The sequence below is a fragment of the Mastigoproctus giganteus genome, chromosome 12 (genome assembly GCF_048544385.1).
Source record: "Mastigoproctus giganteus isolate SK-2022 chromosome 12, ASM4854438v1, whole genome shotgun sequence".
Classification (NCBI taxonomy): domain Eukaryota; kingdom Metazoa; phylum Arthropoda; class Arachnida; order Uropygi; family Thelyphonidae; genus Mastigoproctus; species Mastigoproctus giganteus.
In genome coordinates, this window is record NC_143586.1 from 170,357,173 (window position 1) to 170,383,903 (window position 26,731).

Sequence of the window (26,731 nt, forward strand, 5' to 3'; positions counted from 1 at the left end):
TACCATTAGGGGTAAAGGGAAGGGGTATTGCTTTCGTAAAGGCGACTACAATGGACTGAGACAGTATTTAAATTCTATACAGTGGCATCAACTGATGATATTGCCAACAGCAAATTCAAAATGGGAAGCATTCAAAGAACTTATCGTGGAAGCTACTAGGCTTTACATACCAACTAAGAAATATTGTTCAAGGTTTAGGCCTAAATGGTTGTCAGATGAACTAATGAGGCATATGGCAGAGAAGAAAAATGCATGGGATACATACAAATTAACACGTGACACGGACGCCTATGATAGATACAAGTTGATCTGTAACCAAATTACAAAGGAGGTTAGGCAGGCGAAGGCAGATTACGAGAGATCCTTGGCAAGGGATGCGAAGAAAAACAGCAAAGAGTTCTTTACTTATGTAAACTCTAGAAGGAAGGGGATGAATCAGATTGGTCCACTTGAGATCGATGGGTCAACTGTTGATGACCCTGCTCGGGTAGCTAACAAACTAAATGAATATTTTGCATCGACATTCACACATGAGGAGTTATTCAGCGAGGGGAATGCCAGAGGTGTATTCAACTCTAGCAGTAAGCTAGAGAATCTTGTAATAACTGAGAGCAAAGTGGAGGAGAAATTGTTGAAGATAAACACAAGAAAGGCACCTGGGGTGGATGGGATCTATCCAGTTATATTAAAGGAGGCAGCAAAGGAGGTAAGCAAACCCTTAGCCATAATTATGAGAGCTTCCTTGGACTCAGGGGAGGTACCCATTGACTGGAGATGTGCAAATGTGACCCCAATTCACAAAGGGGGATCAAAGGCTGACACAAGTAATTATAGACCTGTGAGTTTAACTTCTGTTCCCGGAAAATTAATGGAGGCACTGGTGAAAGAAGCACTGCAGGATCATCTAGACAAGACTTCAGTTATAGCTAGGACACAGCATGGTTTTGTTAAGGGGAAGTCTTGCCTGACCAATTTGATTGGATACTATGATGCAGTCACAAAAGAACTGGATGCAGGGAATAACTTTGATATTATATACTTGGATCTTAGAAAGGCTTTTGATACTGTTGCACATGGAAGACTGCTGCACAAATTGGAGCAGTGTGGCATTGGAGGCAAGTTGCTGCTATGGATAAAGGGGTGGTTGAGGGGGAGAAGACAGAGAGTGGTAATCAATGGACACTGCTCATCGTGGACTAATGTTATTAGTGGAGTCCCTCAGGGTTCAGTATTGGGGCCTTTATTGTTTTCTGTATTTATAAATGATATTGATGATGGTATATCAGGCTTAATGTCCAAGTTTGCAGACGATACGAAGGTTGGCAGGGTTGTCAAGGACACTACTGACACTATGCTGCTGCAACAGGATTTGGAAAGGTTGAGCAGATGGGCTTCGAGGTGGCAAATGAAGTTTAACATTGACAAATGTAAAGTACTACATATGGGAAACAGCAACCCCAGAGCAACGTATCAACTCTGTGGTACTACACTGACAGTGGTAGAGAATGAAAGGGACCTGGGGGTGGTGGTGCAGGCAGATATGAAGTTCTCTGAGCAGTGCAGACGAGCTGCAAGAGTAGCTCATGGTGTATTGTCAATGATATATAGGAATTTTTCTAGCAGGGATAAGGAGGTGATTATTCCCTTGTATAAGGCAATGGTCAGGCCACACCTAGAGTACTGTATACAGGCCTGGAGGCCTCATTTCAGGAAGGATGTAGAGCTGCTGGAACGAGTACAGAGAAGGGCAACTAGATTGGTGAATGGGACAAAGGGGTTCTCTTACGAAGAAAGGCTTAAGTTTTGCAAATTACAGTGTCTGGAAACTAGGCACCAGCGGGGTGATCTGATAGAGGTGTACAAAGCCTTGAATGGTTTGAGCATGCTCAATGCTGATGGGATTCTTCCTCTAGCTCAGAAAAATCACCTGAGAGGGCATAAATTCAAATTGAGGAAAGACAGATATAGGATAGATGTGCGGAAATTTGCCTTTAGCCAGCGGGTGGTTGGTGGGTGGAACAGACTTCCATCCCTTGTCGTGGAAGTTGATAGCCTAAATAAGTTTAAGGCTCAGCTGGACAGGTATTTCGAACGAACAGAGGGGTGAAGTGGAAGTGGTTATTTTTATTTATTTATGTTACTTTTTTTTTTTTTTTTTTTTTTGGCTGATGCTGCATAAGCTTGCTTTCTTGCATCAAATGCCTCTACTAATGCTAATGCTAATGGTCAGGCAAGACTTCCCCTTAACAAAACCATGCTGTGTCCTAGCTATAACTGAAGTCTTGTCTAGATGATCCTGCAGTGCTTCTTTCACCAGTGCCTCCATTAATTTTCCGGGAACAGAAGTTAAACTCACAGGTCTATAATTACTTGTGTCAGCCTTTGATCCCCCTTTGTGAATTGGGGTCACATTTGCACATCTCCAGTCAATGGGTACCTCCCCTGAGTCCAAGGAAGCTCTCATAATTATGGCTAAGGGTTTGCTTACCTCCTTTGCTGCCTCCTTTAATATAACTGGATAGATCCCATCCACCCCAGGTGCCTTTCTTGTGTTTATCTTCAACAATTTCTCCTCCACTTTGCTCTCAGTTATTACAAGATTCTCTAGCTTACTGCTAGAGTTGAATACACCTCTGGCATTCCCCTCGCTGAATAACTCCTCGTGTGTGAATGTCGATGCAAAATATTCATTTAGTTTGTTAGCTACCCGAGCAGGGTCATCAACAGTTGACCCATCGATCTCAAGTGGACCAATCTGATTCATCCCCTTCCTTCTAGAGTTTACATAAGTAAAGAACTCTTTGCTGTTTTTCTTCGCATCCCTTGCCAAGGATCTCTCGTAATCTGCCTTCGCCTGCCTAACCTCCTTTGTAACTTGGTTACAGATCAACTTGTATCTATCATAGGCATCCGTGTCACGTGTTAATTTGTATGTATCCCATGCATTTTTCTTCTCTGCCATATGCCTCATTAGTTCATCTGACAACCATTTAGGCCTAAACCTTGAACAATATTTCTTAGTTGGTATGTAAAGCCTAGTAGCTTCCACGATACGTTCTTTGAATGCTTCCCATTTTGAATTTGCTGTTGGCAATATCATCAGTTGATCCCACTGTATAGAATTTAAATACTGTCTCAGTCCATTGTAGTCGCCTTTACGAAAGCAATACCCCTTCCCTTTACCCCTAATGGTAGTTACCTCTTTGAGTAACTCCCACTTCAGCACACTGTGATCACTGCCACCAAGTGGTTCATTTATCTGCAGATTCTTAATGCATGAAGAATCACTACTGATAATCAAATCAAGAGTATTACTCCCTCTAGTTGCCTCCCGAACATGCTGATGTAGAAAACAATCATCCAATAAATCCACAAAAGCCTTGCTACTGTGTGAGTGACCAGCCCCCAAATTCCAGTCAATATCTGGGAAATTAAAATCCCCCATTATAAGACTAATCTGCCTTTGCCTGCCCAATCTCCTTTGTGACTTGGTTACAGACCAGCTTATATCTATTATTGGCTTCTGTGATACATGTTAATTTATATGTATCCCATACATTTTTCCTTCTCTGTCACATGTCTAATTAGTTCATCTGACATCCATTTAGGCCTAAACCTTGAACAATATTTCTTAGTTGGTATGTAAAGTAGCTTGCAAGATAAGTTCTTTGAATGCGTCCCATTTTGAATTTGCAATTGGTAACATCATCAGGTGGTCCCACTGCATAGAATTTAAATACTGTCTCAGATCTCCATAGTCACCTTTACAAAAGCAAAAACCTTTCCCTTTACTTCTGATGGCAGTTACCTCGTTGAGTAAATCCCACTTCAGCACACTGTGATCATTGCCACCTAGTGGTTCCTTTATCTGCATATTCTTAATGCATCAAGAATCACTACTGATAATCAGATCAAGAGTATTACTCCCTCTAGTTGCCTCCCGAACATGCTGATGTAGAAAACAATCTAATAAATCCACAAAAGCCTTGTTAGCGTGTGAGTGACCATCCCACAAATTCCAGTCAATATCTCGGAAATTAAAATCTCCCATTATAAGACTCTCTGATTTACTGGCCCACTCTATTTCCCTGTACAGTTTCTTATTATACTCATCAGAGTCATTATGCCTATAGCACACTCCTACTCAATTTTGATCTCCCAATGCTTATGTCACACCAAAATGACTCAACACTGCACTGTCCAGCAATGTCGATTGGCTTCACTTCCTTGGATTTTATGTGTTTCTTAACTAATAGCATAAACCCTCCTCCCTTCCTATCCTGTCTATCCTTTCTGTAGACGTTGTACTCCCCAAATTCCAGTTCTGCATTCCTTATATCTGTGTGACACCACGTCTCTGATATCCCAACAATATCCGCCTTTGATGCTTTGAGCCATGCCTCAAATTCATCAAATTTATTTACCCAACTCCTAGCATTGGTGTACATGCAAGTATACATGCACCTGTTTCTATTCTTAGCTACCCTAACACAACCCATGTGTTTACTTGTGCCGCAATGACTCCCAGCAGTCTCTGAAATACCCTGCATCTTGTTTTCCAGGCTGCTGCTCATTCTAATAGAAGCAGTGCAAAGATCACTTACACCTCTGCCAGTGTCTACTGTTAATCTATTAGTCGTTGTATCCCCCCCCAAACTAACAGTTTTCCGACCCACCTAATACTGCCTCGATAGCATCAGCAAATATTCTTGCACACTTTCTATTTAAGTGTATCCCATCCCTGTAGAAGCAGTCTCTCCTGTTAACAAGTACAGCCCAGGCTGAAAAAAAATTCTACTCCTCGAGCCTTGCACAATCTTTCCAGGGCCGAATTGATCGACAAGGCTCTCATCATATATTCCCTCCTATTGTGTCTGGGCAGAATTGCAGACACTTTCAAATTCAACCCTAATTCACTGCTTTTTTTCAGCAGTGACCTGTACTTGTTAAGTAATTCCGCCGGTCTCCTACTCTTAATATCATTAGTGCCAACGTGTACAACTATATCACCTTTAGTGCCCTTAAAAGATGATATCCGCACAACGTCATCAACCTTTGCCACTGGCAGATTTAGTATTAGATTACTAAATACTAATAAGCCTTCATAGTGGATGGAACTGTATAGCAAAATGTGTTGTTTGCTTTTTATTATTTGCCATTATTAAAAATATGTCTACCTCTGTGGTTAAAATACCAGTTTTCTCAAATTCAGTGTAGATTCTTATTACTGCCAGTAACAGCCAGAAGAATAAAATAAATTCTTATTCATCCCTTTAAATAATTTGTCTAATTCTTCCTCCAATGTATTCAAACTACCCACTTCTACAACAGATGGAAGTTTGTTCCGTGATTTACTACCTGCTAGCTGAAGGCATAGCTCTGCACCCATAATTCCCCAATTTGAATTTATGCCCTCTTGTAGTCTGAGCAAGAGGAGAAATTCCATCAGCATTGAGTTTGATCACTTGTTCAAAGCCTTAACGGCCTCAACCAGATCACATCGCAAGTGTCTTCACAGAACTAAAGCCTTTCTTGGCGAGACCATCCACTTCAGCAGATCTGCTTCCTTCCTAAAATGAGGTCTCCAGACTGTTATACAGTACTCGAGATGCAGCCTACCCATTGCCTTGTACACCGGGATAATCACCTCCCTGCTATCAAAGTTCCTGTATATCTTTGACAAAACCCTATGAGCTTTCCTAGCAAGCTGTGTCTTCACTTCTCAGAGAACTTCATATCTGACTTCACAGTTACCCCCAGGTCTTTTTAATTTTCTCTATCCTGAGTGTAATTTCTCTTAATTGCCATGCAGTACCTCACATCTGTCAGTGTTTATCATTGACAGATGCAAGGTTCTCGGCCCATCTGCTTATTTTTTTTTTTCTAGATCTTGTTAGAGTAGCATACTCTGTGAATCTTCATATCATCTGCAAACTTAGACATTACTGATATTGAAGGGTGCCTCCATAGCCAGGTGGGAAAGAGCAGCAGTGCGTAGCACATGCTTCTTGATTAGACCGGGGTTCGAGCCCATCACCACCAAATACGGAGGATGCAGAAAGGTCAGGTAATGACCACCGCATATTCCCAGAGCAATGTGGCCTTTGTTGCTAATGCTCCTAAAAAAAAAAAAAAATAACTGATATTGAAATATCATTAATGTCTAGAGTATAAATTTGTATATCAAGTTTGCAGATGGATACCTCATGCATCCATCTATGTCTTTAATAATTATAAAAAACAACAGTGGGGAACTCTCCTAATAAAAAGAGTGATGCCCATTTATAACCACTCCCTCTTCTCCACTCAACCATCCTTAAATTTATCAAGAGCAGCAACTTGCCCTTAATGCTCACTGCTTTAGTTTGTATGTGCAGCTGTATTAAAAGCTTTTCTGAAATGTGGGAATGTAGATGCAGTACGCCGACCGGGCTAATCGGGTGGGTAAAGTGCCTGCCTGGCAACCCAAAGGTCGCGGTTTCCAAAGGTTCGAATCCCGCCTCGGGCTTGGATCAGAGTACAAAATGCGAAAACTTTGGGAGGTGCAATATGGCCACAGAAGCCGATGCGCCAACAACTTAAAAAAAAAAAAAAGATGCAATACCCATTCAGTTTTTCTGCAACCTGAGCAGGATCAACAGTTAATCCATTCATATCTTGATTATGACCAATTTGCTGTAGGCATCACCTGATAATATATATGCATTTTCCTTCATTGGCATTCATTTAGATCTATGCCATGAACTGTATCTCTTAGTTGGTATATAAAAAGCCTAATAGCTTCTACAGTAAAGAACCCCGAATGCTTCCCATTTAGAATTTATTTCTGTAATGTCATCAGTTGGTCTCACTGCATAGAATTTAAAGACCTTATGCAACCAATCTTTACAAAAGAAAATGTCCTTTCTCATGCCTTTGCCATTGGTTATTATTATTATTAGCAACATGGTACAAGGAAGCCTGAGCCTTATGCTGCACCAGCCAAAAAAAAAAAAAAAAAAATTCCCGAGTTACCCTGAGAGAGAGAGAGAGAGAGAAAAAAGTATTAAAGGAATCACCAAGAAAGAGAAGAATGATGATATCCAGCTCAGGACCCTGCGTGTGCCAAGCCCATAACCACATAATCACCAGATGTGAGCCCCTGGGATTACATCTTTAAGTTAATTCCACCTGAATACATTGTGACCACTGCGACCTAGTGGCTCTTGCAGTGACCCTTAATGTATTAAGGGGTCACTGGAAGAGTTTCTGGCATTCTGGGTAGAAAACAGCCATCCAATAAATTCACGAAAGCGTGCGTGTGTGTGGGTGTGACCAATCCACAAGGGCCAGTTAATATCTGAAAAGTTAGTCCTCCATTATAAGACTGTCATCCCTGTACAGCTGTTTGTTATACTCATCATGGGCATTAGGCTTATAACACTGCTATCCTCATTTTTGTTTTCATAGTTCTTATATCATGGCAAACTGACTCAGTAATGCACTGGCCAGCCATGTCCCTCCCCCCTCCTGTCCTGTCCCATCTGTCATTTCTCTACACATTATGACACAATGTCTGCGTTTGATGATGTGACCGGTACTTCAAATTTATTTGCTGTGCCCTAGCATTAGTGTACATGCAGCTGTTTTTACTCATAGTAACCTTAACACAGCCCACATATTTGCTTGTTCCACAGGGACTGCCAGCAGGTCTTGAAATACCTGATGCCTTGCCTTCCAGGCTGCTGTGTAATGTAATAGAATAAAAGTAGCATTGCTCCTTTTTGATGAACAGTAGCTCTGATCAGTGGCAATTTTATACACTTTGCCAAGAATTGATATTTTTGCTGATACATATTTATAATATCAAAAACAGAAATGATAAAAAAGAAGCCATATCAAAGTTAGGTTCCAGGATTCCAAATATCAAAATTGTTTTCTTGAGACATTCTGTGTACTACCAATGTTTCTGATATGTTGCCTGTTTTTCCCTCATTTATTACTTTCCCTTACCAACTCATCTTAATGATAATTTGTCCATTGAATTTAGAAAAATGGGAGTAAGTTAAGTTTATTTTTTTTTCTTTTCTTATTTTTAGTTAAAAGAAGACAATACACTCACTAGGCATAATGTTTCATAAAACTAAAAATGCTGTTGATTTCTGTATTGCTAGTGCCGGAACTCAGCCAAGTAAAATATCAATGAATGTTTCTTTATAATATAAGTTAAAAAAAAAAAAAAAAAAAAAAAAAACATTGTTTGCTCAAGCATGAATTTTTTTAAGCACAAAACAGAAATTGACTTGTGGGGTATGCAGTAATTTAAATTTGATTTTTTTTTTAAAATAAAATTTAAACTTTGGAGATTAGAGGTTTATGAAAACTTGTCATCTCAGCATGTATTGGTACATTTAAGTTGCATGAAATAGTAGTAGTAGTGGCATGTGATGCAAGAAAGAAGTGTATGAGCTTATGCAACATCAGCCAAAAAAAAAAAAAAAAAAATCACACCATTCCCTCCAAATGCCTGTCCAGTTCCTCCTTAAATTTATTCAACCTATCAACTACATCTGTCCTTTCTTACATCTGTCCTTTCTACATCTTTCTGATGATACTGATGATTTATTCTACCTCTGTCCTTTCTTAATTTGAATTTATGTCCCCTTAGGTTCGTAATCTGAACAAATGGAAGAATCCCATCAGAATTCAGCGTGCTCAACCCATTCAAGGCCTTATACACCTCAATCAGATCACCACGCAGGTGCATAGTCTCCCGCCACTGCAATTTGCAGAACTTAAGCCTCTCTTGGTAAGAGGATCCCCTTCATTCCCCTCGCCAATCTTGTTGCCATTCTCTGTACACGCTCAAGTAAATCTACATCCTTCCTAAAATGAGGCCTCCAGACCTGTACGCAGTACTCAAGGCATGGCCTGACCATTGCCTTATACAGAGGGACAATCACTTCCTTTTCCCTGCTAGCAAAATTCCTATATATCATTGACAAAACCCCATGACCTACCCTGGCAGCTTGTCTGCATTTCTCAGAAAACTTCATATGTGACTGCACAATTACTCCCAGGTCTTTCATTTTCTACCACCTTAAGTGTAGTACCACACAGTTGGTACATTTCTCTGGGGTTAACTTCTACCCATATGCAGTACTTTGCATTTGTCAAGGTTAAACTTCAGTTGCCACTTCTTAGCCCATCTGCCCAAATTATCTAGATCCTGTTGCAGTAGCACACTGCCATTACTGTCATTAACAACACTGCCAACCTTTGTATCATCTGCAAACTTCGACATTAAGGCTGATATACCTTCATCAATATCATTGATAAATATACAAAACAACAGTGGACCCAACACCGAACCCTGTGGGACTCCACTAATAACATTAGGCCATGAAGAGCAGCACCCATTGATTACCACCCTCTGTCTTCTCCCACTTAACCATCCTTTTATTCATTGTAGCAACTTACCCTTAATACCATTCTGCTCCAATTTGTACAATAGTCTTCCATGTGCAACAGTGTCAAAAGCTTTCCTGAAATCCAAATATATGATATCAAAATTATTTTTTGCATCCAGTTCCTTTGTAACCACATCATAATATCCTATCAAATTTTTCAGACAAGACTTTCCCTTAACAAACCCATGCTATGTCTGAATTATTGCTGCAGTCTTGTCTAGATGATCCTGCAATGCATCTTTAATCAGTGACTCCATTATTTTACCCGGAACAGGAGTTAAACTAACTGGTCTGTAATTACTCGTGTCACCCTTCGATCCCCCTTTGTGATTTGGGGATACATTTGCACATCTCTAGTCCGTGGGAACCTCCCCTGAGTCTTAGGATGCCCTCATAATTATGGCTAAGGGTTTGCTTAGTTGCTTTGCCGCCTCCTTTAATATAACTGGATAGATCCCATCCACCCCAGGTGCTTTTCTTTGGTTTGACTTCAACAATTTCTCCTGCACTATGCTCTCAGTTATTAGAAAATCATTAAGCACCCTGCTACAATTTGATAACCTTCTGGCATTTTCAATCCTTAATAACTCTTCTTCTGTGAATGTAGATGCAAAATATTCATTCAGTTTGTTTGCTATCTGAGCAGGATCATCAACAGTCAAACCATCGATGTCAAGTTGACCAATCAAATTCATCCCCTTCCTTTTAGAGTTTATATAAGTAAAGAAATCCTTGCTGTTTTTCTTAGCATCTTTTGCCAAGGATTTCTTGTAATCTGCCTTTGCCTGCCTAACTTCCTTTGTTACCTGATTACAGACTAGCTTATATCTGCCATAGGCTTCTGTGTCACTTTATAATTTATATGCATCCCATGCATTTTTCTTCTCTGTTACGATTCTCATTAGTTCATTAGATAGGCCTAAACCTTGAACAATATATCTTAATAGGTAAATGATCTGATCTGCAGTGGAACTTGGGACATAAATCCATGTTGTGAATAAAATTCTTATTGTGGGAACTGAATCTGTTCTGTTTATTAGCTCAAGGGATCTTTTGTTGTTTTAACACATGTCCAACTCATCTTATTTTAGTTGTTAGATGAGGCAGATTTAATGAGACAAATTTTTGTGTAGTAGTAAGATTATTTTTGTCAGAACTCAGTGGTATTTATTTATTTTTGCTTAATTTAAGTGTCCATCACACAAATAGATTTCTTAATGTGGTACCGATTTCATTTAGTTTCTGTGTAGTGGTGATGGGCCCTGTGTCTGTTAAGCAAGAAATAATTTGTGCAATTTAAAACTTGAAGTTAATTTCATGTCCATATTACTTTATTTACATGATATTATGATATTTAAATGTGATGTATGGCCCATCTATATTTACTGTTCACCCATATTTATACTTGATGGGGGGGGGTGCCCTCTCCTCTGAATTGTCAGCCAGAAGGTTAAACAATGCCCAATACCAGGTAATTTCCACATTTAAAATTCTAAGGATGAGCAACAGCTCATGCTAGTCAGAAGTGTAAATTTATTGTACCACTACAAATTTGTAAAAATTAAAAACTTTGGCATCACCTTTGCTGGTACATGTTCATTTGAGGGGTATACGAAATATTAAAACATTTTTTTTCATCTCATTACAATCGTATGCTTATATTTTGTTATAAAATTACCATTTATATAATAAGCAAAAATAAACATGTATTGGATGAAGCACCTATTAGCATCAATGTCTTCATCTGCCATTCTGTTTAAATGTAACAGGTTTTTGATTTAGTTTTAGTGCATAGCTAATTTCGAGTGTTCCACAGGCATTTCAAAAAATTTCACATATGTGACATTTTTATAGTAATGTTTAAAAAAAAAAAAAAAAGCTATAACGTAGTACTTTCTGTTATAGCTATTTAAAATTGCTTAATTTGTTGCAAAATATACATTTTACTATATTGACTTTTTTCCCCCTCCCTCTTTCCATAAAGAGACCGTACATGACACTGGGAACTTTAAGGGATCAGATAATATATCCAGATAGCTACAAAGACATGGTGAAGAAAGGCATTTCAGACTATGATTTGCAGTATTATTTGGAATTGGTAAGTTCTTACAAATTCATGAAAAAGCTATATTTCTAAAAGTTTTAATGGTGCCTTTATCACTGACACTTTTTTTCCTATCCCTCTCTTACAGGTACAGCTGTCATATCTCTTAGAGAGGGAAGGTGATTGGAATGCCATACAGGTATAGTGACTGCTATTCAGATGCAGTTTATTTGTATATCTTTGATCTCTGATATACAAGCTGCTATCTAAAAGTTTCTGTACTCGCCTTGCCTTGGCAGCTTTTGTGTGATAGTATGGTAAGCAATTTGCACCAGTTCTTCTAACTAGCTTCACCATTACTTTTATTTACTTCCAAGTAACACATCATGTTGAGTATTTATTAGCAGTTCTGTGTTTTACTACGATGATCTGAAATAGAGAGTTTGCATCCAAGTTCTATTACAAACTTCAAAAATCAACCTAAACATACAAAATACTTTATCCTTTTACAGGAAAAGCTCATGCACTTTTAATTTGGAGTGCAAATCTCTGGTGAGGATGCAGAACAACTATTATCTTATGAAATCTCTTATGAAACATTTTACAGGTTTTTGGCTAAGAATAGCATGCACCTGGTACCCCTACCCTCCATAATTTTTTGTTTCCAAGATGGAGACACATTTTGTACATACAACAAAACTTGAAAAAGGTACTGTGACACAATTAAATAATGGTTTAAGAAGTGACTCCTGCAGTAACAGAATCACTGGACAGAGTGTGTTACCCTGTTAGGGATGGCTTATTAGTGGATGTCTTGGATGATGTTTTTATTACAGTACAGAAACTTTTGAATAGCTCCATATACGTGTGTGTGTGTGTGCGCGTGTGTGCGTGCGCGCACGCACATATATATATATTGTTTCTATACAGGGTGTCTCAAAAATATTCGTACAAACATTTAGGGGAGGTAGGTAACATCTAAAGGAATGTGAATCGCATAGAAACCCATAACCGGAAAGAAGCACAAGAAGCAGAAATGACAAGACAGTAATTAGTGGCAAACATTTATTTGACATAATATTAACAATGGAGTACAAGATGGATGCATTTCATGATGTTACAACAGATGCTTGAAGGTTCCACCATGAGATGCGATGCATGCGTGACACTGATGCGCATGGATTGCCGGACACGGTCGAACACACCTGGAGTTTCTTTGACAGTAGCAGCAGCGCAGACGAGTCTCGCCACAAGATCCATTTCCGTCTCCACAGGCGATTCATACACGATAGATTTGAGGGCCCCCACAGAAAGAAATCAAGGCTTGATAAATTAGGTGAGCGTGGGGGCCAGGCAACGGGTCCACCACGGCCAATCCATCAATGCCCCAAACGCCTGTTCAAATGGTCACGAACACACCTTCCATAATGAGCAGGCACCCCATCATGTTGAAACCAAATGTTGTCTCACATTTGCTGGAACATCGTCAAGTAATCCTGGTAGAACTGGTTCAAGAAAGATCTGATATTTAGCAGAGTTCATGCGGGATGGTAACAGGTATGGGCCGACTAAGCAGTCACCGACCATACCCGCCCACATATTTATTGCAAAGTGATGTGCTGCAAGAAGGCGCACACCGTGTGGGTTGTCGTGAGCCCACACACACACAAGCATTGTGCTGATTGAATAAGCCTTCACGAGTGAAATAAGCCTCATCTGTGAACAAAACATAGGCTGGAAAATTCAAGTCTTGACACTTTCTTGGAGAAACCACTGTGCAAAAGCCACACATGCAGGATGATCTTGGGGGAGCATTAACTGAACCCTTTGGAGATGAAAGGGGTGTAAGGAATCGTCGTGCCAGACACGCTGTACACTGCAATGAGACACTCCTAAGGCAGAGGCAATGGCACGTGTGCTGGTAGTAGGATTATTCTGGACAGCATTCAACACACTTTCTTCCATGGCGGGAGTTCGTGTCGAACGTGGTCTGCCTGCTCTACTCCTGTTACCTCTAAATGACCCATAATCGCACAAATTTTGATGCACACATGCAAACAAACGGTGATCCGGTACATGTCTATCTGGGAAGCGTTCTCCATAAATTCGTTGAGTGGCTCATCCATTTTTCTCTGCTAATCCATACACTAGGTGCATGTCTGCCAGCTCACAGTTCGTATATCGATGCATGCTCTTTGTGTAGCGACTACCGCGCCATCTACCAACTTACGGTGACGTTTCCGGTTATGGTTTCCTATGCGATTCACATTCCTTTAGATGTTACCTACCTCCCCTAAACGTTTGTACCAATATTTTTGAGACACTCTGTATATAAAATTGCTGTGCCTCCTATTGTTGCCATTTAGCATAGATTGTTATTTAGCGTATGCTAAGTGTTACACGAAGCACTGTTTGAATATGTCCAAACTTCTAAATTGCTTATCATTATAATAATTATCTTGGTGTACTAAATAAGCTGTAATATATAAAATTTTCATCTTAACTTAGTGTGCTTGTACAGTTAATATAGTCATCTACTATGTGCATATAATGTATTTAGGCTTAGCCATATTGCTAGTAAACATTATTAATATTCATTGCTCACACTAAAAATTTTAAATGATAATTCTTAGTGTTAAAGCAGCTGAAATAACAATGAATTTGTACTTATCTTGTTTAGGAGTCTTTTTTGTATTTCTGCTTTTGTAGGAAGGTTGATGTTGTAAACACAATACCATCTGTATTTCAGCCATATTTTCCCCAACCTCTAATTGCACAGAGTGAGAGTTGGTGTTAGAATGCATTTTAAAAGTAAATAGCTGTTGTTATAGAGCTTTAACATGCAAAGTTCTGTTTCATCACTGATTGCTGTTTCTTGGAATGGAGAATTGCATTATATTATGTTCCATGATCATGGTAAAGTGTATTGAATTTCCTACTGGAAATTAAGTTTAATATGAGTATTTCTTGTTCATCAGTATGAAGTTTTGTAGGATTCAAGCTTCAGTGTAGCTACAAGGAAAATGTCCTTGTAATTGGAAGCTGTGATATCAAAGTCATCAGCCACACCAAAATGCATATAAAGAAGTATAAATAAAATGCCTCACATAAAAAGATGAGAGAGACAACTGGAAGATTATTTTTAAATTTATTATCATCACCTAGAAAAGACATAAGTCCATTTGTTTTTTGCACAGAAGCTTGTAATTACTTTTTTTTTTTTAACTATTGAAGAGACTTAGATTTGGCTGACTTACCTTTAACTTGCACGAAAGTCCTGCAAGTTGTCATTTTAACCTGCAAGAGAATATAAAAGGTTTTGAAATTATTCTTTTTAATACAGATATTGTTTGGACAATTCAAAAGGAAATGCTGACTTTGTGAATTGCCTGTGTGTTATGTAACGTCACCCATGCTGTAATAGTTATAACCCTTGAGAATTTGAAAACATTAATTTTTTTTTTTCTTTTTCTAAGCCTCTTTTTGTGTTTCAGAATTTAATTGCCTAAAAAAAGGTCATGAAATTAGAGCATTAACTACAAATATAAATTAAGAACCATGTTCTTAATTTATATTTGTAGTTTTTTATATTTGGGAACCCTTGTGCACAAAAACATTAAAGTATATTAGAAGTAGGAACACAAATACCTGCATTATAGCCAAAAAAATTTACCATTTTCCCCCTCCCTTCCCAGTTTAACATAAATATACTTTGTTTAATGAGTATACAGACTAAAAGACAAAGTATTAAAGGTTATATCATTCTACTAATATACAATGCTGTTATGGACTTACACTTTATGAATCTGTTCTGTGAAATAGTCATGCAATTTAGTTTTACAGAACTATGACAGCGTTCCTTCAGTCCATAATTAATAGTATTCAGATGCAATAAATGAAGATATTCACTGTCACCTTATTAATTTCTGGTGCTTATTTCTTACACAAGTCACTGTCTGTCCCTCTGTTTGTCAATTTCTTCCTCACTCAGGTCATTTGCTCCAAGATTGTCACCAAGTATGGCATTAGCATTAGTAGAGGCATATAATGCAAGAAAGCAAGCTTATGCAGCATCAGCCAAAAAAAAAAAAAAAAAAAAAAAACCTTCCACTTCACCCCTCCGTTCGTTCAAAATACCTGTCCAGCTGAGCCTTAAATTTATTTAGGCTATCAACTTCCACAATAAGGGATGAAAGTCTGTTTCACCAACCAACTACCCACTGGCTAAAGGCAAATTTCCGCACATCTATTCTACATTTGACTTTCCTCAATTTGAATTTATGCCCTCTCAGGTGATTATTCTGAGCAAGAGGAAGAATCCCATCAGCATTGAGCATGCTGAAACCATTCAAGGCTTTATACACCTATCAGATCACCTCGCCGGTGCCTAGTCTCCAGACACTGTAATTTTCAAAATTTAAGCCTTTCTTCGTAAGAGCATCCCTTTGTTCCATTCACTAATCTTGTTGCCCTTCTTTGTACTCGTTCCAGCAGCTCTACATCCTTCTTGAAATGAGGCCTCCAGACATGTATACAGTACTCAAGGTGTGGCCTGACCATTGCCTTATACAAGGGAATAATCACCTCCTTATCCCTGCAAGAAAAATTCCTGTATATCATTCACAAGACACCATGAGCTAGGCACAATATGGCCTTAGCAGCCCTTGTGCCATTAAACATCATATCAACCAACCAACCAACCAACACTATGAGCTACTCTTGCAGCCCGTCTGCACTGCTCAGAGAACTTCATATCGGCCTGCACAATTACCCCCAGGTCCTTTTCATTCTCTACCACTGTCAGTGTAGTACCACAGAGTGGATACGTTGCTCTGGGGTTGCTGTTTCCCATATGTAGTACTTTACATTTGTCAGTGTTAAACTTCATTTGCCACCTCTCAGCCCTTTCCAGATGCTCAACCTTTCCAGATCCTGTTGCAGCAGCAGCAGCATAGCGTCAGTAGAGTCCTTAACAACCCTGCGAACCTTTGTATCATCTGCAAACTTGGACATTAAGCTTGATATACCATCATGAATATTATTTATAAATACAGAAAACAACAATGGACCCAACACTGAACCCTGAGGGACTCCACTAATAACATTAGTCCACGATGAGCAGTGTCCATTGATTACCACTCTTTGTCTTCTCCCCCTCAACCACCCCTTTATCCATAGCAGCAATTTGCTTCCAATGCCACACTGCTCCAATTTGTGCAGCAGTTTTTCATGTGCAACAGTATCAAAAAGATCCAAGTATATAATATCAAAGTTATTCCCTGCATCCAGTTCTTTTGTGACTGCATCATAGTATCCAATCAAATTGGTCAGGCAAGACTTCCCCTTAACAAAACCATGCTGTGTCCAAGCTATACCTGAAGTCTTGTCTAGATGATCCTGCAGTGCTTCTTTAACCAGTGCCTCCATTAATTTTCCTGGAACAGAAGTTAAACTGACAGGTCTATAATTACTTTTTTCAGCCTTTGAAAGGTACCTCCCCTGAGTCCAAGGAAGCTCTCATAATTATGGCTAAGGGTTTGCTTACTTCCTTTACAGCCTCCTTTAATATAACTGGATAGATCCCATCCACCCCAGGTGCCTTTCTTGTGTTTATCTTCATGTAGACATGTATAGTATCTTATGTAGGACGGCACCTGAACGTCAATTCATCTCCGCCTTTGTACACTGTGATGATTACAGAAAGCACTGTAAAAAGCCAGAAATGTGTGTAATGTTATGTTCGTGCAGAGTGTGTGTGTGTGTTGTTGTGTTGTTTGGTTGTTTTTGGCCGTTTTGTCACCAGGCAGGCGATCAGTGTCCGTCTACACCACGGGGAGGTAGGCGCCAACTATGCATGTATCGCGACCTACCTGGTTTACCAGCACTTACTGCCCTAATATCAGAGCAAAAAAAAAAAGAAAAAAATATATAAATAAATAATAATAATAATAATAAAAAAGAAAAAAATAAATAATAATAAAAAAATATATATATATGTACCTAAGAAAATAAAAACTAGATAATAAAATCCTGTCCCTCGGGCAGCCCAAACCCAGGGAACCAGCAAAAATGAATAAATAAATACAAATTAAAAGTGAAAAAAAAAAAAAAAAAAAAGTAATAATAAAATAAAATTAAGAAAAAATAAAATAAATAATAAGATAAAAATAAATAAATAAATAGATAAAAATAAAATATAAAATTGAAGATAAAAAAAAAAAAAAAATATATATATATATCTGATCCCACACTGGCCAAAAGCCAGTGCCAGCAGGGGTCTCCACTAGGAAGGCTAGGAGGTATTCCGTAGTTGAGTGTGAAGACGTCTCCGGCAATCAAAAGCATGACGAGCAAATTCTTGCAGGGACTGGAAGTTTTCTGTGGTGCTCAGGAAGTCTGGCTCATTTCTGGGGACAGTGATACTGGTGGAGAGAAGAAGGTTCTGTCGAAGATCTTGGTATTGATGGCAGTGGTATAAAATATGTTCCCAGTCTTCTGGGTCACCACAAGAACAGAGAGGTGATTCAGCAAGGTTGAAAGTTGCAAGTTTGGCATTAAGGGAGCCATGACCAGAGAGTAAGTAGAGTGTACAGACCAGGATGAAACCATTTCTGAGTGGACTCTAACGTGGCAAAGGTGACGCTAGGGATGAACTTTAAAGTAACAAGACCCTTAGAGGTAGCGGACCATCTATCTTGCCAGCTCTGCATCAAAATATTCCAACAGCGTCTTTTCTCTGCCTTGGGATCCACAGTGACATCGATGGTAATGCCAAGAAAGGTGACAGGGACAGCGTGCCTAATGTAGAAGCACAGGCTCGATACATAAGAAAGAGATCGAGGGGCAGACAGCCGTTAAGGACCTGCAAAGCAGGAGTAGACACAGTCCTACAGGCCCTGCACATTGCTAAAAGCATTTTACGTTGAATGCTGTGAAGTTTATTCTGTACTGAAACCTTCTTCACATGCCAGAACCAGGCAGCCGCGCCATAGTAACAAATTGGTAGAAACACAGCTTTGTAATATAACCGTAGAGAACGAAAATTAAGACCCCAAGATTGTTTAGAGAGATGCAGAAGTGAGAAGGTAAGTTTTTTGACTTTCTCTGAGAGATCTTCCAAGTGTTTAGTAAATGTAAGTTTACTATCAATGATCAGACCAAGAAATTTTAGAGAAGAAACCATGGAAAGTGATTTGTTTTGAAGTTTTACAACAGGTGGCCGTGAAATATTAAGCGAACCCTTAACCAGCATCATTTTAGTTTTCGATGAGGATATGGATAACTTATTTGTGGTGGACCATTGAGAGAGAGAGAGAGAGATCTGACATGACTAAGTTGGCAGTGCTTTCAAGGGAGGCACGGGAATTGCCCTGGATCAGCAGAGTGAGATCTTCTGCATAGGCCAATTTGGAAATATAAGGAATAGTTTTAAGGAGCCATTCGTCAAGAACGATGTTCCAGACAAGTGGTCCAAGAACAGAGCGGGAGATAGAGATAGATCCAGAATTAATAGAAACTGTACGGTTTTCAAAATAACTTCTTACAAGGTTATAGAGAGGAAGAGGACAGTCGGCAGCACGTAAGTGAGCAAACAAACTAGACCACCATAACAGATCAAACGCTGCAGAAAAATCAACAAAAATAGCAAGAACGTATTTAGAATTTGCTGAGTTAACTTGAGAAAGGAATTCAACGACAGCTTCTTCAGTTCCTTGTCCAGTTCGGAAACCATATTGATCGTCTGATACAAGAGAGGTGTTTGTGAACAGTGAAGCGAGTCTTATAGCAATCAGCCTTTCAAGTGTTTTGGCCAAATGCGATAACAGAGCAATAGGACAGAAGGACTTGCCACTTTGGGTGTTTGAAGGTTTCAGAATTAGTTTAAGAAGAGCTGTCTTCCAGATAACAGGGAATGTGCTTTCATTCAGACATTTGTTGAATAGAGTCGGAAGAACCGTTGGGCGTAGCTTGTGGAATTGTTTGATAAAGATGCCCTCATGAAGGTCGAGGCCCGGACAACCAGAGTTGTTAATTTTTAGAACAGCTGTGTCCACCTCCAGCTGCGTAAATGGCTGAGATTCAGAAGTAGTAGTGTAGGAATTATTCAGCTGTCTTATTTGTTGATGAGTAGTCAAGTTGTCCTCTGGGTGATCAGAAGGAAGCAGATTGTCCAAGATAGTGTTGATGGTGTCCTTCCAAGTGAGAGTTTCTGTGCCGTTTGCGGGTACCGACCAATACACAGTAGGGGAATAGGATTTGTTCCTCGTAAGGCGATAAACAAGGCCCCATGGGTCCCGATTGCCAGTAGAAGTAACTAAGTTCTGCCGAGATTTTATTTTACAGGTAGTGATGGTTTTGACGTATTGTCTTTTGAGAACTTGATATTGTGTTTTAAGACTTTCGACATCAGGAGATGGCCAGTTCCTGCGATGTCGTTGGTAAGTGCGTCTAGCCTGATGCACTTGCTGACGAAGCAGAGTAAGTTCTCAGTTCCACCATGGAGTGGGATGGGAGGAGTGAATTTTCTTTTTGGCTGCTTTATAATAGGCATGGCTGAGAGCATCATTAACATTGGTAAGTGCGTCTAGCCTGATGCACTTGCTGACGAAGCAGAGTAAGTTCTCAGTTCCACCATGGAGTGGGATGGGAGGAGTGAATTTTCTTTTCGGCTGCTTTATAATAGGCGTGGCTGAGAGCATCATTAACATAGGAAGCTAATTCAGAAGCTGTAAAGTGATGGATGAAGTTTATGGTTTAAATTGGGAAATCAATGTTGATTGAGTCATTAAACCGGTTCCACATGATGCATCGCAAAGAAAATTTTCTAAGGTCCTGTAGTGGAGGATTATATGATTGTGCAGAGCAAGTCACGGAGAAGGTGATCGCACGATGGTCAATTGAGCAAATGTTAGTATTTACTGTCCAGTCATTAATGTTTGAAGAAACGGTGTAAGAAGTAGCAGTGATGTCTATATTTGATTCGCCATTTAGAGAGCTGAAGGTATAAGGTGAGCCGGGTTTATTTAGAACCGTCAGCTCATATGAGAGGAGAAGTCTTCTATGAGTGAACCCTTGTTATCAGTATGGTCGGAGTGCCATAGACTGGATTTGGCGTTAACATCTGACATTATGATAAGTTTGGCAGTACCTACCAAAGAAATAACTTGATCGAGGTAGGCAAGATGAAGTGTAATGTCGGAAGTTGGTGGGCAGTATAGTGAAACTAGAAAGTAAGAGCCATGAGGAGTAGACATACTTATGCAGACAGCATAATTAGTAAGACTAATTATCTTGACTACGTCCAATGTGTTTATCTTCAACAATTTCTCCTTCACTTTACTCTCAGTTATTACAAGATTATCTAGCTTACTGCCAGAGTCGAATACACCTCTGGCATTCCCCTCACTCAATAACTCCTCATATGTGAATGTCAATGCAAAATATTCATTTAGTTTGTTAGCTAACTGAGCAGGATCATCAACAGTTGAACCATCAATATCAAGTGGACCAATTTGACTCATCCCCTTCCTTCTAGAGTTTACACAAGTAAAGAACTCTTTGCTGTTTTTCTTTGCATCCCTTGCCAAAGATTTCTCGTAATCTGCCTTTGCCTGCCTACCCTCCTTTGTAACTTGGTTACAGATCAACTTATATCTATCATAGGCTTCTGTGTCACGTGTTAATTTATATGTATCCCATGCATTTTTTTTCTCTGCCATATGTCTCATTAGTTCATCTGACATCCATTTAGGCCTAAACCTTGAACAATATTCCTTAGTTGGTATGTAAAGCCTAGTAGCTTCCAAGATAAGTTCTTTGAATGCTTCCCATTTTGAATTTGCTGTTGGTAACATCATCAGTTGGTCCCACTGTATAGAATTTAAGTACTGTCTCTCTTCCTGACATAGTCGCCTTTACGAAAGCAATAACCGTTCCCTTTACCCCTAATGGTAGTTACCTCTTTGAGTAAATCCCACTTCAGCACACTGATCACTGCCACCTAGTGGTTCATTTATCTGCAGATTCTTAATGCATGAAGAATCACTACTGATAATCAAATCAAGAGTATTACTCCCTCTAGTTGCCTCCCAAACATGCTGATGTAGAAAACAATCATCCAATAAATCCACAAAAGCCTTGCTAGTGTGTGAGTGACCAGCCCCCAAATTCCAGTCAATATGCGGGAAATTAAAATCCCCCATTATAAGACTCTCTGATTTACTGGCCCACTCTATTTCCCTGTACAGTTTCTTATTATACTCATCAGAGTCATTAGGCCTATAGCACACTCCTACTCTCAATTTTGATCTCCAGATGCTTAAGTCACACCATACTGACTCGACACTGCACTGTCCAGCGATGTCGACTGGCTTCACTTCCTTGGATTTTGTGTGTTTCTTAACTAATAGCATAACCCCTCCTCCCTTCCTATCCTGTCTATCCTTTCTGTAGACGTTGTACTCCCCAAATTCCAGTTCTGCATTCTTTATATCTGTGTGACACCACATCTCTGAAATCCCAACAATATCTGCCTTTGATGTTTTGAGCAATACCTCAAATTCATCAAATTTATTTACTAAACTCTTAGCATTGGTGTACACGCAAGTATACATGCATTTGTTTCTATTCTTAGCTACCCTAACACAACCCATGTGTTTACTTGTACCGCAATGACTCCCAGCAGTCTCTGAAATATCCTGCATCTTGTTTTTCAGGCTTCTGCTCATTCCAATTAATCTCTGAGTTTTGATGTTTACCAAAATTACTCTGCAACTGAATACTGAATATATTTGAAGTGAATATACAGTCAATTTTTAGCTAATGTTTCCTCTTTGAAACTAGTATGTGTGTGTGTGTATATATATATATATATATGTATATATATATACTGCTGAATTAATTGCAATTCAAATAGCTGCATATAAAATCAACAAATATAGCAAAAAGTATAGTCTTTCCAGTATAGTGAAGTGGGAGGGAAGAGGTGTTTATATCTTAGTATAAAGTTGCTTTGGAATCTTGGGCAACAAATATCTATAATTAATTATCTATATCTATAACAAATATCTATAACTAATTATAGAGTTGTATATCAAAGGCAATGAGCTCGGAAAAATCAAATTGTGTGCTCTCAAGCCTTTGTGCCAACCAGGAAGAGGGCACACATACTCATACATGTAATATGGTATGTACTGTCCAGCCTACAAATATGCACATGACAGGATTTGTCCATGATCTCATTACTCCTGGTTAACCAAAATAAAATCAGAAAAGTCTTCTCCTCTCTAAAATTAATTAGTGTATACAACTCTATAATTAGTATTTGGAACATACCACATATCTAATCTGTACTAACCTCATGCTATAGCTGCAACTGCTTATGAGCTTACAAACCCTGAACTGCTAGTTGACAGTATTTGATGAGGACTGACAAGATATACGTAGTATCCTCTGTCTTTTTCGTTAATTTCTGTGGTTTACTTCCACTGCAGTAGAAAGAAACAGAAAGAAAAATTGCTAATATGTTATCATGTGGTGATTCCACATTGGAAGTCACTATACTCAATGCTTTGATCGATCAGCTGATCTGTTTACTGGTAGCATAAATGCAGTTGCTTTTATATCTCTTCCTGACGTGTGGATAGTGTGAATGGTTAAATTTTTCCAAATCATGGGTACCTGGATATGTTTAACTATGCATTTCAAATAATTCATTCATTTATTTACAGAATGTTTTGAAATCTGTCAGTAAGCGCCATTATCTATTGATTTAAGTAGCACCGGAGATAGCCTCAGTTGTCAAATTTGCTTAAAAGAAACCAAAATTCTCTGAAATACAGATCAAGAAATTGATGAAATTGATACATGGCTGCAGAGGAGATTGTTTTTTGAAGAAACTGAATAAAAATAATAAAATATTGATTTATTATTTTTTTTATTTTAAAATTTCACTCTGATGTTGGGCAGTGAAATTAAAATAAGAACAAATTAATATTTAAAAGTATTTATATAGCAAGTTTTTAAAATTCCATAAAGTGCTTAATGGTATAATAACTTATCCTTTCTTCTTTTTACAAACTTGATATCATTCTTTTCATATATACTTACCATTGCTGTATATTATATGTTTTGGTTATAATCTGGTGCAGCTACTAAGTCAGAGGAGTTTACAATTGTTAGCAGTTATGTAGGCCTGAATGACAGTCCACTCAAAAGCATGTGCTTCTGCACTCTTACACTTGACCACTTCACTGTGCATATTTGATAGCTCTTCTTGATATAAAAGATAGTGATCAACTAATTTGGTATATTCAGTCTATTTTATAAGGCAAAGTCATTTGCTGCATTCCTAACATTATTATGCCTATAGATGTAATTAAATAAAAAAAAAAAAAACAATCACATTTCTGATATGAGAATTGAGGAGCATAAATGAATCATGGGTACACTAAGTAAAATAAGTAGATCATTTCACTGTAATTAACATAAAAATTTATTAAATTTAACCCATACGCTTTGATCTCTTCAAGGCCTCTATGGCAGTATACTAGTTTCTCTGATTGACTGTTGAGGGCTGGAGGACTTTTCTGAAGTTCTCTTCAATCAAGGCTGTAGTTTGCCGATCTCAGGCAGAGGGATTAGGATTCCCACATGAGTTATTCCAGGTTTTTCAGCCTGCACAACATGCAGTATGGTCTAAATAAGGTAATAACCTAAAATCCAATAACAACTCAAGATCTTTAACTGTGATAAGAAAGTAACTAAAAATAGTTCTTCATTTTCTTACATACCACAGTTGGCCCCGGGTGCCAAGCATTTCCATGCAATTCTTGCGTGTTTACAAAGCGCTTTTCCTCCAAGTGACAGAGTTTTCCTTGTTTTTCTCTTTGAATTAAAATTTTCTGTTAAGTAGCTCTACTTACTTAAAAACGCTAAGAAGAGAGCCCAGAAGAAGGCAAGTACCTTTTTCTTTAATTTAGCTAGCCATACTAACTTACTAACTCTACGCTTTGCCACCAAGCGGCACTGCTCCTGCCTCCCCGTGGCGGGGCTGGTAACCTGGGTGGTAAAGGCAAACCCCCAGGGCAAAGAGGAGCGATCATGTATAAAAATCATTATCCAAACTTAGAGCCTTTGAGCTCAAGAGCAGAAGCTTCTAACACTGACCATGACTAAAGTCAACCTAAAAGACTGCGAAGAGAAGCAGAATGTCATGACGATTGTCCAAACTTCCTGGTGATTCATTCCCTATCTGCCCAACCTGTGGGTAAGTTATCACCATTCTTAATTCAGAAAATCTTGCAGTCAATTGCTGGATCACCAAAAATGGTTAAAAGACTGCAATCCGGAGACCTTCTGATAGAAACAGCCACCTCAAAACATTCTGAGCGGCTGTTAAAAACAACAACATTTGGTGGGTTGACAGTAGAAATTACTCCCCACAAAACACTAAATTCATCAAAAGGTGTCATCAGCGAGTGGGACCTAACTACAGTATCCGAAGAAGAACTACTCCAAGAACTCAGCAGTCAGAAAGTAGTAAATATAAAACGGATCATGACGAAAAAAGATGGAAATCTAACAAGATTACTCCAACAAGATCCATCATTCTGACATTTAGCACTCCAGACTTACCATCCTCTATTAAAGCTGGTTATTTAAACTGCCGGATTCGACCATACATCCCGAATCCTGTTCGTTGCTTTAAATGTCAGAAATACGGCCATTCCCAGCAGGCTTGTCGAGGGGAAGCCATATGTCCCATCTGTGGCTCTAAAGATCACACCCAAGGGGATTGTTCAGTCAAAACTCCTGTTTGTCCAAACTGCAAAGGAAGCCATCCAGCCTTTTCCAAAACTTGTGAGCTATGGATAACAGGAAAGAAAATACAAAATTTAAAATAAAGTCACGTTTCCTGAGGCACGTAGACAAAAGTTATGTCGACCATGCCTAGTGGTTGTTCTTATGCAGCTCGCACTTGAAACTTTGTTTCTACTGCAGCTCAAACGGATGTATCAGTTCGCCTAACACCTCTCTAGCGAATTGGCTTAAATTTACTCTTAAATTTACCTTTAGGTTGGGTTACCTAACCTAACCTAATCTTTCAAAAAAAACTAGCGAAGCCCCAAATACTCCAATCAGTATCCCTGCTCATACCCCATTGGTCTCAGTTGAAAAAGAACAATTAAAATCTCACTCAGTCTCTAAAAAAATGGAATCGCCTACCAATAATATGGATGTAGATGAGCTGCTATGTAATGAGGAGCCCATTCTAGAACTCCATGCAGATGACACCATGGATATTGGACGCCCCACATTCCCAAAAAAAGACCAGAGAAAATGTCCCACGAACAAAAAACAGTCGGACGAATCATCCTCAGCTAAATCTAAATAATGTATAACATCATACAATGTGCCTAAGTAGTCATTCTGATGACTTAAGGGATTTACTAACTCAATTCAATCCCATAGACAAGAAAGTTTCCCTACAGGAAACTTTCTTGTCACCCCAATTTCACCAAAATTCTCAAATTATATGATATACAGACGAGATAGGAGTTCAAACTCTCCTGCCTGTGGCGGAGTAGCTATTCTTGTTAACTCAGACATTCCATCCAGGCCGATCCAATTGAGAACCACTCTAGAAGTTGTTGCAGCTCGTATTACAGCTGGTATTTCAGTTACCATTGTTTCCATATATATTTCACCATCTCTACCACTTCCGCATTCAGAACTTAACAGCCTGATTTCACAACTCCCAACTCCAGTTTGTCTCTTTGGTGACTTTAATGGACATCATCCATTGTGGGGGTCTGCTACAATGGATAGAAGAGGCAAATTGATGGAGGAATTCATGAACAATAATGATCTTAATTTATTCAATTCTGGATGTCTTACATACACCTAGCAACAGGATCTGTTTCTGCAATAGACTTGTCAATTTGTTCACCATCTATCTTTCCAATCATAACATGGTCAGTATTAACCGATCCCTTTAACAGTGATCACTTTCCAATTATTTGCTCATTACAAACAAGAGTAACTCCGAATCCTGTTCAACGATCCAACTGGCAGTTTAAAAAGGCAAACTGGGGAGGCTATTCTGCCCAAAAACTCTTAGACAGATGTTATGTTCAAAGACAACATATTGATGAAGTAAATATTTATGTAACCAATCAGATTCTCACTGCAGCTAATGCTTCCATTCCAAAATCCACGCCTTATCACAAACACAGAA

The 26,731-nt window shown here is 38.9% G+C and overlaps 1 protein-coding gene across 1 annotated transcript in view; it reads left to right on the plus strand.

The window, feature by feature from the left end:
* Abcd3 (ATP binding cassette subfamily D member Pmp70) overlaps positions 1–26,731 on the plus strand; it is a 461,674-nt gene that overhangs the window by 362,210 nt on the left and 72,733 nt on the right. The window contains exons 21-22 of the mRNA XM_090386468.1: positions 11,434–11,547; positions 11,642–11,692. Coding sequence (XP_090242594.1) covers positions 11,434–11,547; positions 11,642–11,692 — 165 coding nt within the window. The remainder of the gene's footprint in view (positions 1–11,433; positions 11,548–11,641; positions 11,693–26,731) is intronic.